Genomic DNA, 15,567 nt, shown 5'->3' with positions numbered 1-15,567 from the left:
TGAACAGTATTTGGAGGGGACAACCCTTGGATGCTCTACTTTAGATGATGAAATAACTTCTGTGGAAATAAACACAGACATTTGCTTTCTAAATTGTTACATGTGTTTGCTCCTGGCTGGTGAGGGATCTGGTGATCTCTCTCACATTAACAAGTTTGTGTACCTTTGAGTCAGTTTTTGACTCTGGTGACTTCCTGCACAAGTCCCTGCAGTTGTCTTGGTTGTCTTTTTTTTTCCAGAAGTGGTTTGCCATTGTCTCCTCCTTAGGGCTGAGAGAGTTGCCCAGCTGATTTTGTGGCAACAGCGGGCCAAGAATTCACAATATTTCAGTTTCTAGAAGGATGCCTTAACCACTAACATCACTCACTCTCTTCTCGGCCCTAGGAAGTTTATGCTCTCAAAAACAGCCCACCAGAAAACAATCTGATCATTCAAATGGATAGTGAAACTAGGAAAACTCTACAGAACTGGTAGGAATCGACTCATGGAGAATGGAAACGAATCTCCCTTTTCTTTTCGTCTTCAGAGCTTCTTCGGCTTTGACGTGACCCCCTTCCAGTGGATCGGATCTTCTGGATCTCCTGCTCTTGTTCTGAATGGAAACCTCCGCCAAGGATTTCAGGAAAACAGACCGTCCTTGCATTTGTAAGCGAAATCGGCGCCATCTCTTTCGGGGGAGGCTGTGGGACTAGGAAGGACGTTCCTGCTTTCTCTCTAGGATTCCGCGGCTATCTACACAGCCTCCAGTCCAAGTCCGGTGCAGCTCCAACGCACCCACTCCCCCCCTTAAAGAAAATAGGAGGCAAACACTCCAGTCCTTCCTCCGTAACCCACACCCACTGATTCCTGTCTAGCTAGCCTGTGATGGACCTTATGTCTGCTAGGAGAGGCGCATAAGCATTTCCCTCTTCTTGCTGGAAACGGGAGCGGGTAACCGCTAAGACTTTGGGACGCGCGCCGTTCAGGAGCATTACGACACCCATTCCTTATTCCTTTGACTGCTCTCCGGCGGCGGCGGCGGCGACGGGGAAAGAGCCGAGGAGCGTTTTGGGTCGCAGAACCCGAAGCTGCCATGGCCGAGCGCCGCGCCTTTGCTCAGAAGATCAGCAGGTAAAAGAGCCGGTGCGCGGCGGGCAGGGAGGCGCTGGCCGCAGGCTAAGTTCCGTGGGTTTCGCGTGGGGCTGGGCAGAAGCGCGAGGGGCCTAGCAGGGAGATGCATTCCCGTCTCCACTAAGGGAGATGGTTTTGCCGGCGTGGGGGATTCCGGAGACTTGACGGGGGGAAGGGCCGGGAATTGCGCCTATTGTGTGGATGGCTTTGTGCTGCGTCGCGCCGTTTTGTGTACTGGGCCGTGCAAAAGGCGGGGGCCGTCGCTTGCGGGGGGGGGGGATCTTCCGGGGCGCGTGGCGCTGCGGCTGGGCGGTCGCTACCCCTGGGGGGGAGATTTGCTCCGGAGCCCGATCCCGATAGGCGTGGATGTGATTTATTCAGCAGCAGCAGCAGCAGCAAAGGGCAGGCCATCGTGTGGGCGGCCGGATGCATTTTGCGCCCAGGCTAATTCAGAAGCACGCTCCCTTCCCAGGACTTATTGTAGCGAACTTGGTTGCTTCCGTAGGTACGTGTGTACGGGCTTTATTTGGGCTACAAAGGCAAAGTCTTCTCTTTAAGGACCGCTAGCTTTGGATTTGCAGGCTTGCGTGTTAGATCAGCTCCCCGCCGCCTTCCCCCTTTGTCCTTTGGCTTTAGACGTAGATGGTCCTCCCTGGGATTTGCATCTGGTTCCCTGTCTACAGTTTGCTCTTTGGACGGTCCCTTTCGGACAGGGAGAGCTGTGCTTTGGCATTGATGTTTGGATGAATGTGTGTATGTGTGTGATGGGGTGGGGTTGTAATGCACTTGGCTTTGAAATAAGGGAGGCTGCCTATATTGGGTTTTGTGGAGGAATTGGAAACGGGTTTCTTGTTAATTTTTAGAAGACATAATCATGGGGTTTAATGTAGCAGACAGAGCAGCTGCCTTCACTGACATTTTTTGCTGCCTTGCTTGATGCTCTCTTGTCATGCTCTCCTCTGGGTGCATTTTATCCTGAAGTTCTTTCTCTGCAGTCTTTTCTCAGTGAAATTTTTTTGCCTGTGCACATGAGGTGGGGTGGGGGAAATCCAGACTTCTAAGTTTCAGATTCTGTATTATGTATAATCTGTCTTCCAAACTTAGATAGATAGATAAGATAGATAAGATAGATAGATTGATTGATTGATGGTAAAAAAACCCATCTGATTTTAAGTTTTAAAAAAAACCTCCATCTGGTATCATTTTATCCAGATTTTCCTTTATTACTTTTTAATTTTACTTTTTTTCACTTTTATTACTTTTTAGTTTTACTTTTTTCACTTTTATTTATATTTTATCCTTCAGATTTTATTTTATATTCCATTCTTACATGTGAATGTTGGTGGAAAGAACTTTATCCTTTCTTCTAACATACCCTCTGTAAATGGCCACTGACACATTAATGAAGTTCACTTTATCTTAGAGCACTGCCTTTGAAACTTTTATAGAGTTTTTCATCTGCTTTTTAGAAAGTTTTGGTATAAGAGTTAGAACTTAGAGTGTATTCATACTGTAGATATTGTTGGAAAAGAACCCTGTTAGTCTTTGGTAGCCAAAAATCAGGAATATGATAGCTCCCTTTTAGACTTAATATACTTTATCAGTTTAGCTATCCTCCATCAATCTGATGAAATGAGATGAAAACTTAATGTCTTTTTATACTATCTGTTAACCTGATATAGGACTAACAGATTCCTACTGTAGAGGTAGTCCTCAACTTACGCCACAATTGAGTCCAAAGTTTCTGTTGCTAAGCAAGACAATTGATAAGTGAGTTTTGTTCCATTTTATGACCACAGTTGTTAAGTGAATCACTGCAGTTGTTAAGTTAGTAACACAGTTGTTAGGTGAATCTGGTTTCCCCATTGACTTTCTTGTGAAAAGGTCACAGAAGATGATCACATGACCCTGGAACCCTGCAACTGTCATAAATACATGCCAGTTTCCAAGTGTCTGAATTTTGATCACATGACTGTGGGGATGCTGCAATAGTCATATGTGTGAAAGACAATCATAAGTTGATTTTTTCAGTGTTCTAGCTGAATGGTCATTAAGTGAACGGTTGCAAGTCAAGGACTACCTGTAGTCTATATCAGTTTATTCCTGCTGTGTTCTGTGAAATTTGTTATTTAACTAGTAAACCTGTTAGGATTAGGGAGATTGGTTAGCAACTAGCAAATATTATAGCTTTCCTTACATGAAATCTGCCTATAACTTTATCTCTGTGAGTCTGGTTTTAAGATTGTGATCATATAAAGCGAATAATTCAAAATTAAATGTTTATTGATAAAATGCTGTCTCATCTCTCTTCATCTTGACATCTTGATACTGAATATGGGATCTGCAGCAAAAAGAAGGCTGGGGAATTCGGGAGGTTGAAGTCCATACAGATAGTCCTCGACTTAATAACCATTCTTTCCACCTTCTGTTCCCATCCACCATCTCATTAGGCCAATAACTTTATTCTGGAATTACATGTTCAGAAGGAATCTAGTAAATACCTTGAAATTAACAGGATTAACTTCTGCATATATAGGTAGTCCTTAACTTACAACAGTTCATTTAGTGACCGTTCAAAGTTACAAGAGCTGTGGGTGGCGCAGTGGTTAGAATGCAGCATTGCAGGAAAATTCTGCTGACCACTGACTGCCATCAGTTTGGCAGTTTGAATCTCACTGGCTCAAGCCTTCCATCCTTCTGAAATCGGTAAAATGAGGACCCAGATTGTTGGGGGCAACATGCTGACTCTGTAAACCGCTTAGAGAGGGCTGTAAAGCACCATGAAGTGGTATTTAACTCTAAGTGCTATTGCTCAACGGCATTGACAAAGTTACTTATAATATTTATAACCGTTGCGGTATTCCTAGGTTCACACGATTAAAATTCACACACTTGGCAGTTGATTTATATGTATGAGGGTTGCTGCATTCTGGGGTCATGTGATCCCCTTTTGTGAGTGTCAACCATGCAAAGTCACGTAACAGATTCACTTAACATATGTGTAATTAATTTAACAACAGTGATTCACTTAATATCTGGGGCAAGAAAGGTTGTAAACTGGGGCAAAACTCACTTAACAAATGTCTCACTTAGCAACAGAAATGTTGCACTCAATTGAAGTCGTTAGTCGAGAACTACTTGTGTCTAAAAAGGTATAGAGATGCTTTTTCCATGCTCTGCCAATCAACAGTGGTATTAAAACAGATCCAACACAAGGTCTTCATATTGTCAGAGCACTGTGTGATCAAGACATTTGGTTAATGCACTTCCTACTTCTCTCTGCTACTGGCTTTTCCAGATTGGTCAAATATTGCATTAATTATAGCTGTTCAAAAGAAAGAATGTTATTTTGCTTCTCCTGAATGACAAGCGCTAATAACATTGACAGAAGCTATGTACAGCAAATGAAAAATGAGGAAATCTCTCTTAACAAGTGTTGCGACATAAGAGAAAGGATATATTTAATTACTGTTGTTTGTTTTCTTTTTTAAAAATTGCGCTAGCAGTAAATATAACAATTAAAAATGACAAATATTTATCACAATAGACATGTGAATTCAGGAAGAGATCCTCCAGTCATTTTCCAATCTTGCAGTGCCATGGACTGACAAAGTTTGAAAACTCCTGGTTTAGGAAATTCTTTACTGTCATTCTAGGAAAGATACTCTCCAGACATTGATAGTTAGCTTAATTCTAATTACATTGGAAAAGACTTGGCAGATAACTTACATGATTGCCAGTAGGTTTTGCTTCTAATTTTAAACCAGGTATAATGATCTGGAAGCTTTGTTTGTTTAGGAATAAAGAGAGAATTGAAATAATGATAATAATCCTGGCTTATTTTAAGTTATGTTGGGATAAACTAAGGACAGGCAACTATTTTTGTTCTGATAAGCAAATTTGGAATTATAAGGTTATAAATTATTATTTATGTATGCATATATTCAATATAGCTATAAATTAAAGACAGCAAACACACACTAAAATAAAAGCCCAATTGTTTTTTCCACTCCAATCCTTCCAGAAATGTTTCCATGGATTTATCTGTGTGTCTTTTTCTGGATTATATGGGTACATTTACTAATGAAGCACTGGATTGGAGCCATGTATCATTTATGTTTCCAGAATGCTCTGTGGGACACCAGAGGCATTCTTGATAATAAAAATTATGCTGGCTATAAAAACAGTGGTGGCTTGTAGTGTGTTACTATGGTAGTGTTCTTATTTTTAATTTAAAGGATTTTAAAGAAATAGAGTCTGATGGAGAAAAGAGTCAGCCACCAAGGGAGGTGCCTGTGTTCCTTTGGTACCAAAGTGTACATTTTGTCTACCACTAACTAGCTGATTCCTGGCAAAAAATATTACTTTAAAATTTAAAGTGGTTGAATTTTCATTTTTGACTCTGAAAACGGAGAATCTTTCTGTGGAGTTATGTTGGGAGAGAGAATTGAAGGGAAGAATAAGTCAATGCAAAGTTTTGCAGAAGATGGTGGCTTTGTTTTCATTGGTGCAAACTTGATCAGGGACCACTTACAACTCTTTGGGGAGGAGGATGGTAATAGTGATTAGAGATGGTTATTCTGTAGGAAACTGAGCAAAACTTCCGCCAACAATCAGCCATCCAGTGACAATCATTTGAATAAAGGAGTTTTAATTAGGCTTTTGAGATACATTATGTTAATAATTTTATATGCATATTTCCTAATAAGGTCATTCTGCTTGTGGAATTCTGAGAATCTTAAATTGTAAAATGGTTTACAATAGATTCCAATGGCACAATCATTACATATGATGGCATTGTATTGTGTTATAATTTCAAAGGAACACTACACAGATGATTTACAAATACAGGTTGTCCTCGACTTACAACAGTTCATTTAGTGATCGTTCGAAGTTACAATGGCTCTGAAATGAGCATTTTTCACACTTAATCATTGCAGCATCCCCAAGGTCATGTGATCAAAATTCAGATGCTTGGCAACTGGTTCATATTTATGACAGTTGCAGTGTTGCTCACCTTTTGCAACCTTCTGACAAACAAAGTCAATGGGGAAGCCAGATTCACTTAACTAACTTAACAACTGCAATGATTCCCTTAACAACTATGGCAAGGAAAGTCATAAAATGGGGCAAAATTAACTTAACTGCCTCACTTAACAACAGAAATTTTGGGCTCAGTTGTGATTGTAAGCCCAGCTCTTCCTGTATTGACTGCCTGGCTGAGGAATTCTGGGGGTTCAAGTCCACAAGTCATAAAAGGACCAAGTTTGAAGACCCCTGGCCTGTAGTATGACACTGGCTTTAATGGAAAATGGGAGGTTAGGCTGGAATCTGGTATCTAACTTTTATAAGCAAAAAAACATATGTAATGGCCCAGCTTGATTCAATCCTATGAGTTTCTTTTCAGTCATTCTTTAGAATTATACTCTTGTCAGCACTATTCTTATGTTTTTATAACAAAATGATTAAATTTGGCAATGAGTATTTTATTTCGCTTGAATTGCAGGGATGGCACATAGTCTGGAAAGTTTTATGTGAGCTTATGTCTAAATGTAATTACAATTCGTTGCACTTTTCCCCCTCCAGAGGACTAGATTGACCATGAGGTTTGTAAACCTTGTTCAAGAATTGCCTGCAAGATCCACAAAGGGAATTAGATTAGTCTTCACCCACCCATGTTGGTGGAACATTTTGAAAGCTGTAGTCTTCTGCACTTGGAGTGTACCATTTGAGCTATTCTAGAATAATGTTTTCTGTATGAGCAATGTGCTAGAGTTGATACAGGTCTGTACCTAAATATGCAAACAAACAGAATTCAAATTAGCATATTTATCCCAATATACATGGAGGCCACACAGGTAATTGGCAACATTACTTGGTGTGAAAAAATTACAACTACCTTTTTTATTAAGTTTAAACTGTGCATTCAAGAAAACAAAGAGCTTTGACATGTGGAGAAAAATTATTATGTTGGAAACAAAGTTGGGCAATAGACAGTAAAAGATTAAAAGATATGAAACTGCCAACATTGCCTGAAGTGGAACATTCTCTGTGGAAAACTTTGACCCCAGAAAATTTCCAGTCCACATCTCTGTCATGCCATAAACATCAACTCCTTGCCTTGTTCTAGGTGGCCAACTATACAGATGTTGCTTTAAAATAGATAGGAATTTTTCCTTTCAGTGTCTTGTCTAAGTAACTGCTTTTGACCGCTAGTAATTTATTAAACAGCTAAAAACCAGACCAAGATACGTTTTTTTAAAATTATTTATCTAAACATAGCATTCCAGATTTTATGTACAAAGAATTGTACCATTTCACAAACACTCACGCAATCTTTAAATTAAAAGTGTATAAAACCAAGCGTTTTCTAAAATCCAATTCTAATGAATTTTTCCACTCAGAAATTACCCAAAATGCAGACCAGAAACTTTTATCAGGCATTTTTTGTTTGTGGTAAAAAAAATCCGCAGTCTTGGATACTCTTAAAAGACTGTGCAATATGCAATGTGGGAATTTTGCTTTCTATTAGCATAATCAGCTGATCTTTTTCTTCACAGCTATCAGATGATTTCCCCAGTTTTATTCTTTAGAAACTAATTTGTCAGCTTTTGTTAGAATAATGTTGGCAGTTTTGTAATCATTTTCAGTTTCCAAAGTTATTTGGGAACCCCTATTCAAAGTGTCTTCTGACTCCCTTCCCAGCTTCCTGTTTAGAAAACTTTGAATCCTGCTATTGATAAGAAATTCTACATTACAAAGTGTAAATTTTTTTAAAGAAGTGAAGAATGATGCATCATTATCAGATATTTTAATGTGAAACAGCCCAGTTTGATTTATTGCTTTAAAAAAATAGGAAGGCAGAAGTAACTGAATTCAACTAGAAATAACTATTTATTTTTGTGTCGTCGTTGCTGTTGTTAGTTGTAATAAAGCCATTCCACTCCAAAACACTGGGTGACTTTTTCATGTTGCGCTATCCTTGAAGCCATTCCAATAGATGCAGTAAGTTGATAGTATGCAGTTTGTGATTGAATCCTGATAACAGTTGTTAAGCAAGCTCAAGAGATTTCATTTTCCAGTTGTCAAAAATATTTGCATTCCGCTGAAAAATCATTTCCAAGTGCTTTTGAGACATGTTGAGACATCTTTTGCTCCTATAAAATTCACTCAAATCTTAGTTTCTGTTTATAAGAATGTTTTTGTAGACCATAATTCCTAATCTCTAATTTTAAATGAGTATCTATGGAAAAAGTATCAATACTGCATTCTCAAAGTTATACCAAATAACGAATATAATATCAACTATTATGATAATAGAAGTAACATAGGTAAGAAAGATGTTATTTACAAATCAAGATGTGAATATATTTGACCACCCATGTTTAGGACACAGTCAGTGGAAGTAGTACAGGTAGTCCTTGACTTACGATCCCTTATGACCTATGACCTATTAATTCCCGTTTATATGTATGCTGTGAGCTTATGCATTGGAGACGAATTCCTTGTGTGTCCGATCACACTTGCCCAATAAAGCATTCTATTCTATTCAATTGAGCCCAAAATTTATATTGCTAAGGGAGACAGTTGTTAAGTGAATTTTGCCCCATTTTACAATCTTTATTGCCACACTTGTTAAGTGAATCACTGTGGTTAAGTCAGTAACATGGTTGTTAAGTGAATTTGGCTTCCCCATTGACATTGCTTGTCAGAGGGTCGTAAAATGGGAACACATCCCGTGACACATCCCGTCACATCCCGTGACATTGCAACCTTCATAAATATGAACCAGGTGCCAAGCATCCAAATTTTGATCACATGACCCCCCCCCCCAAAAGTAACATTATGGATCTGGATAAGTTAAAGTTATAAATTGGAAGGCATAATAAATTGGATTGAGCTGACTTGGTACTAATACACATAAAAGAGATTAAGTTTCCTTTCAGCCAGAAGTTAAACATGAGTTAGCAATGTGATGAAGCTGCTTAAAAAAGAAAAGGCTATCTTGGAGTACATTAACAGTAACACAAAGTCAATATTGTAAGAAATAATTACTCCATTCTACTTTTCTCTGGTCAGACTCTTTGGAATGCTGCCCTCAATTCTGAGCCTCACAGTTCAAAAAGGAGGAGATCAGTTTTGTTTTATATTTTTTAAAACTGATTTGTGTAATTTAACTCTGATTCTTCAAAAACATTCAGTTATAAATAGGATTCTACAACAAAACATGGAATCCTTCTTGAGGGTTTCAGACATTCTTTTCTATTCCCCTACTCAGCAATTTTTTTCCCTTTCTCAAACTAAGAACAAACTTATCTTGGATTCCTTTCTCATCCCACTCTATTCCCTCTTTAGACCTTTTTTTCTAGAACGGTTTTGGTTTGTTTGAGCTACCCTGAAACCTGCTTGTATGCCCTTCTTGTACATGAGTGGTACTTTTTTGAGATCCTCAGACATTTTTATATTATGTAAGCGTACATTCTCTTGATTATTGTGTGGTTCAGTGCAAACTGGAACTAAATGCCGTCTTTTGGAATATTCCTGTTCACTCTAGTATACAAATGAGCCATGTGTTTTCTCAACTTTATTCCATTTTAACTCTTCCCTTTTTGTTTTTATTTTCCTTTGTGCATTTACAGAAGCATTGTAATGAAATCACAGGAAGCAATACTTCCATTGCTCTCCTGCGGGCTTCCCCCGCCCAGAATTGACATCGGGAGTGGTGGCTGTGGGTCTCCGGAGGTCCGTTCTGGGCAGGGGAGGCCTCCTGTGGGCATCCGACATCCAGAATGGAGTTCAGGAGTGGTGGCCCTGGGTTTCCGGAAGTTGGGAATGCGCTGCATGGCTCCAGAATCCCTTCTCCGCAGCAGAGGCTTTTTGCAAAGATGGCAAAAGGCTTTGCAAACAGAGGGAAAGCTTCGATGTTTCAGCTGTTACCTCCATTTGCAAAGCCTTTTGCCACAGATCTCGTCCAGGACTCCGTTTGCAGAGAACAGAGACTTAAAATATCATGAGATAACATGAGATCAGTATCGTGAGATCTCACATGATCTTGTGGTACTTTAGGTCTCCATTCTCTGTGAGTACACGGAAGGCCTGAAGCAGCAAATCAGCCAAGAAGCGAAGACTAGCTAGATCAGGGGTGTCAAACTGCCGGCCCGTGGGATGGATGCATCACAGTAAAACCGCACCCACCCCATTGCTGGCAATGGGAAAAAGGCACGACACGTCACGATGCGTCACGTGATGTCAAGAGTTGACACCCGTGATCTAGATCTTCACAAAGTGAGTATCCACAGGCCTAGTGCCTAGGGAGACCCGGGGGGGGGGGAAGAGCCAGGGTGAATGTTGCAATGCTTCTGCGGTCGTTCATAAGAATGAACAACTGCCTTGGTGCAGCAACATTCATTTTGTAAACACTAGGGGGCGCTTATCGCGTAACTACGAACGTTCGCTAAGGGAACATTCGTAACTCGGGGATTAGCTGTAAATTTATTGTGGCTTAAAACTAACTGGGCACCAGGGACCAATGCCGTGGAGAAAGGATTTTCCGTGGACCAGAGGGGGTGTGGTTTTGTGTATTGCCTGCATCCTCTGGGTGGGGCTTTGCTTGTTTGTGTGGCCCAGTTGCTGGCATGCTGCGGACTGATGCTGGTCCATGGACCGGGGGTTGGGGACCCCTGTTTTATAGGATTAGTTGCTATGTGGTATTTACAAAATTAGTGATAAAAAGATATGTTAACTAAGTTAAAATAACAAATGACCACTCTTTCATTTACTATGAGATGAATTTTATAAATGTAAATACAGAATTTTAGAATGAATCTCTTTTTCAGTGTCATTATTTTATCATGTTATCTAATGTTATAATGATATCATCCCAGGTGACACAATTTATATTATTTATATCCTTTATATTGTTAGGGTAATGGTGCAGTAAATAATATTTGCAAAATTACATCATCACACAAACAATGTAGATTAATATAGATGGTGTCATATGTGTCATGGATGCGATGACATTATATAAACGGTGTATAATGGAGAAATTATGTAAAATAATGAATCTAATGGTGGAATACAGTTCCTTGTATGCAAAGTCTGTTGCCTCAAGGTTTTGCCTCAAGTTATTGTTATAACTTTTTAATATACTGTATGTGCTACTTTTTTCTATGGAGTTTGTATATTTTATTTCCTTGATGAAAGTAATGAAAATATTCTTAAATACCATCACTTGTCTTGTTCTAGAACGGTGGCAGCTGAAGTACGGAAACAGATTTCAGGGCAATATGGAGGATCACCACAACTTCTCAAGAATCTTAATATTGGGGGCACCATTTCCCATCATACAACTGTAAGTAACTTCTTAGATTTGTAAACAGCAGTCCCAGTGCATATTGCCATCAAATTAAGCTCACCCTTCCAAATTTAAGAACAGCTAAGTTTTGGTAGTTCATGAATTGCATTGGAATGTATGGAATTTGTAGGATTCCAAGTACAAAGAAATATTTTAATCAGTTGACAAAGCCCCTATTCTGGATTCATTTAGTCTATTTACTGATATTTGGAATGTGCAAGATTATACAGCACTGTTTGTTGTTCGAATTTGGGGTTTTTATTTCAGTCCTGTAAATTGCAATTTGTTCATTGTAAACCAATTAAACAATACTAGCTACAATAACAATAGGCTTATTTAGCAAACGGGTTTGCCCGGTGCATATTAGAACTTTGATATGGGGTTTTTTATGTCCAATTTTGCCTTAATCAAATTAAATAGGAATCTAAACCCTAAACCCTAAAAATCTAATGTGAGTTTTGCAATGAATGTGCGTATAGGAACATTCCATATCTAATCTCTATTCTAATTTAACATAAATTGGTATGCTTGTGGAGTCACTAGGAAACATGAAGACTTCTAGGATACAATGTTAGCCAGTTATTTAGAATTCTATTTAGGAAGGTATTAAAAGTTAAATTAGTGTCATTTGAACGCAGCAGGGTGTGTTTGGGTGCAATGACTACAGTACTAATTTCTGCAATAAAATCTTTTTCAGGCTTGCCATTTTACTGGCATCCTAAGTCATTTGTACAGTTTCTGTACATTTCTAGCAAATGAATAGAGGGAGCTAGCAACCCTTTGCTTGCTGATAAACTTGGCAGCTCCCGTTGTTATAAATCAGGTTCATATTCTGAATGTTCCTTTTTAAAAAAATTCCTACCCAGAATGAGAATAAGGTTATGCATAGCCAGTTTCTTAATCCCACTGAATTCTTTAATTGCTAGCGGTTGGGTTGTGTGTTCATGCTTAGTTCATGCAATCTGTGACAGGACAGTAACTTTAATGAATGGGCTACTCATATACTATTATGTGGTAGACCGCAAATCACCTGACATTAATGTAAAAGTCAGATTGAAATTAAATAAAAGGCTGTGCATTTGTTAAATCTTGTTTTATTGAAATATGAAAAGGTCAACGACTCCTACTCTTTTCTTTCATTTCTGAGACATTTCTTTGAACATTTGCCATTGCCCAGTGGGGTACTAGTATTAGAGCAAGATTTATCAAGAGGACTGATGAGAATTCATTCTGTCTATTAAAAGAAGTTCATTCTTTTCACCAGAGCTGTGGCTATTCTACCAGCAAGGGAAAAAGAAAATCAATTGATTGGGTGAAACTTTAGGCCCCAATTATTTGATGGATTGCGAACCAGTTAAGAATTGTGTCTTGACACATTTCAGTATCTGAGGCAAGTCTTGCCTAAGTACCATGTCTTAATTAAATAATTAAAATTTATAGCCTATTCTGGGTTTAGCTCAGTTGGGATTAAAAGAATGAAATGAAATAACTATCAGGCAGAATATGGTTTCCAAATCTTTTGCAAATAGTTCCTGCTGACATTCTAAATGAATTTGCTTCAATTCTCATCAGACAAGTGCTTTATTGAGCTAGTTCAAATGACGAGACGCTTGAAGATATGCTGCTGCCTGTTTGAGTGTGGAACCACAAAAGAGACAAAGTTATAGAAAATGAAGAAACTAAAATATTCAAGCAAATAAGTACTTGCCACATGATACTTTACAGTTAACAATTATTGATAAGAAAGACAAAAAAGTCTGTATAGTGGAGGCACAGTGCCTGTTGACAGCAAAATAGAAGAGAAAGGACTGGGGGGAAAAAATCACAAAATTTGAAGACCTGCAAATAGAAGTAGAATGACTGTGGCTAAAGAAAGCAAAAATAATAAAAATAGTAATAGGTGCCATGGATGTAATCCCAAAGCATCTATAGTACCACCATTGCCATTGACAAAGTCATAATCAGTCAATTACAAAAGTCAGCTTTACTTGGAACAGCTTACATCAGTGATGGCGAACCTTTTAGAGACCGAGTGCCAAACTGCAACTCAAAACCCACTTATGCATCGTCGGGTGCCGGGTGGGTGTGGCCCATTGGCTGGGCGTGGCCCATTGGCTGGGCATGGCTGTGGTGGTAACGGCAAACTGGGTGGGACTAAAAAGTTCAATCAACCAATTCCAACTTTGCAAGATCTTTTTTTTCCCGCGAGAAGTTGAAATTGACTGATTGATTGAACCTTTTTTTTTGCACATGGCGGCGGAGGCCTAAAGCGAAAAGGTTTTATAAAACCCAGCTGAAGGCCTAGGACTGGGGCGACGGCGTGCTTGCCCACAGAGAGGGCTCTGAGTGCCGCCTCTGGCACCCGTGCCATAGGTTCGCCACCACTGGCTTACATCCTGTGATGATACATTTAATCTTATTAAACAACAACATCTGCCGATCTCAGGTCTTTGGAAAGGACTCAATAAGTGGACAAAATGCCAAATCCAGTCTAAACATCTGGCTGACTATGTGATTATCATAATAAAAACAGCTTTTGATGGCTGCAGTATTAATAAGTGGAAATTGGAATATATTTATACATCTTTAATTATATTTCGGTATGTTAAACAAACAGAAATCTTTGGCATAGTGCCTCCCCACTGTGAGTCTACCAACCAGAAAGTTAACTTCATTTTTCTAAAGTAGGAAATTACTCCCTTGTTTTAGTAACTATGGTTACCAAATGTATGGTTTAATATGCTGTTTTTGCTCCAACGTGGTAATCATAGTTTCCAGATTTTGATGAAATGGGAAACAAAGGTAATTAAAGGCTTCCTGATTTAATTGGAGCTTGCAGAAAAGAATTTGATTTGTGGCAAAAGGCTTTTTCTAAAAAGCAAACAAACAAACCATCTCCTCAGCTATGAGGCTTAACTTTTTGTAAAGTATTCAAGTATCTCCTGTGTTAGGAACCCTCCTGATGTGTTGGGAATACAGCACCAAAGATGGGAAAAATGAATACTAAGAAGGAATGCTTTCTGGCGTTAGTTTTTCATGTGTTGACTAAGTTTGTTTTGGAGGTTAGCATTCCATCCTATGAATTTGTAGTCTAAATGTCTACAGATAGTCCTCAACTTATAACCATTCATTTAGTGATCTTTCAAAGTTACAACGACACTGAAAAAAGTGACTTAAGACCATTTTTCACATAACCGTTGCAGCATCCCCATAGTTACATGATCAAAATCTGGATGCTTGGCAACTGGCCTGTATTTACCGTATTTTCCGGCGTATAAGACGACTTTCTAAACCCTGAAAATCTTCTCAAAAGTTGGGGGTCGTCTTATACGCCCAGTCGTTTTATACGCCAGAAAATACGGTACTTTGAAATTGTTGGGTTAAGCTCGTGGGGTTCCAATTGAGAGCGCGCTACTCTCCTCGGTTCACTGCATTGGCAAATGCAATCACGACCCACGAAGATTCGTCTTAAATGCGCCATGAGATACTCCACCGGGACCGCTAAAGGAAATATTTTTGGGGCGTTAATACAGCACGAACAAGTGGTAAAGTGACGCCGCTCCTCTCCTAGGGCCTCCCTCCCCTCCAGCTAACTTCGCCGGATACCGCGGAGAGAAGCGCCCTCCCTCTGGCTCTCCCCGTGAGCCCTAGGGCAAGCGGGGGCGGACTGAAGCAGCGATAAAAGTTAGGCAGAGAAGGACCGCCCAGCCGCGGCCGCCTTACCCGAACTAATCGCGGAAGCGGCTGCTGGCCTGCTCGCGCCTCCGAATTCTTGACTTACAACGTGGCGGGGCAAGGCAGGGCAGGGCAGGCATAGAAACCGCAGCAACAGCGCGGCCTACCTGGGTCCCTTCTTCCGCTGCAGAGGAGAGTCACCAGAGAGGAAAGCAAGGGAGAAAAGGAATCGGCATTTTCCTCTGAGCTTCAAACTTGCCTTCTGGTGAACCTCGCCTCCGTTGATAGAATGGGATGCCCACTTGGAAGAGGAAAACCATTTTCAGGAGAGGGGTCAACCGAGGAAGGATGGTAGCGACGGCTCCCCCTCCTACAGTCAAATTGGGTGGAGAACCTTTCCAATAATGTTAAAAGGGATTTTTTTC

General features: G+C 39.8%; 1 protein-coding gene across 1 annotated transcript in view; it reads left to right on the top strand.

Annotated features, from left to right (window-relative positions):
* Nucleotides 1–1,019: 1,019 nt before the first annotated feature.
* Nucleotides 1,020–15,567, top strand: part of DOCK7 (dedicator of cytokinesis 7) — a gene marked incomplete in the record, with an annotated part of 134,915 nt that continues 120,367 nt past the window's right edge. The window contains 2 exon segments of the mRNA XM_015815543.1: nt 1,020–1,110; nt 11,359–11,464. Coding sequence (XP_015671029.1) covers nt 1,073–1,110; nt 11,359–11,464 — 144 coding nt within the window.

This window comes from Protobothrops mucrosquamatus, unplaced genomic scaffold (genome assembly GCF_001527695.2).
Source record: "Protobothrops mucrosquamatus isolate PMUCROS unplaced genomic scaffold, P.Mucros_1.0 scaffold347, whole genome shotgun sequence".
Classification (NCBI taxonomy): Eukaryota; Metazoa; Chordata; class Lepidosauria; order Squamata; family Viperidae; genus Protobothrops; species Protobothrops mucrosquamatus.
Note: the sequence above shows the minus strand (reverse complement) of the source record. Positions and strands in the feature narration are given on the sequence as shown.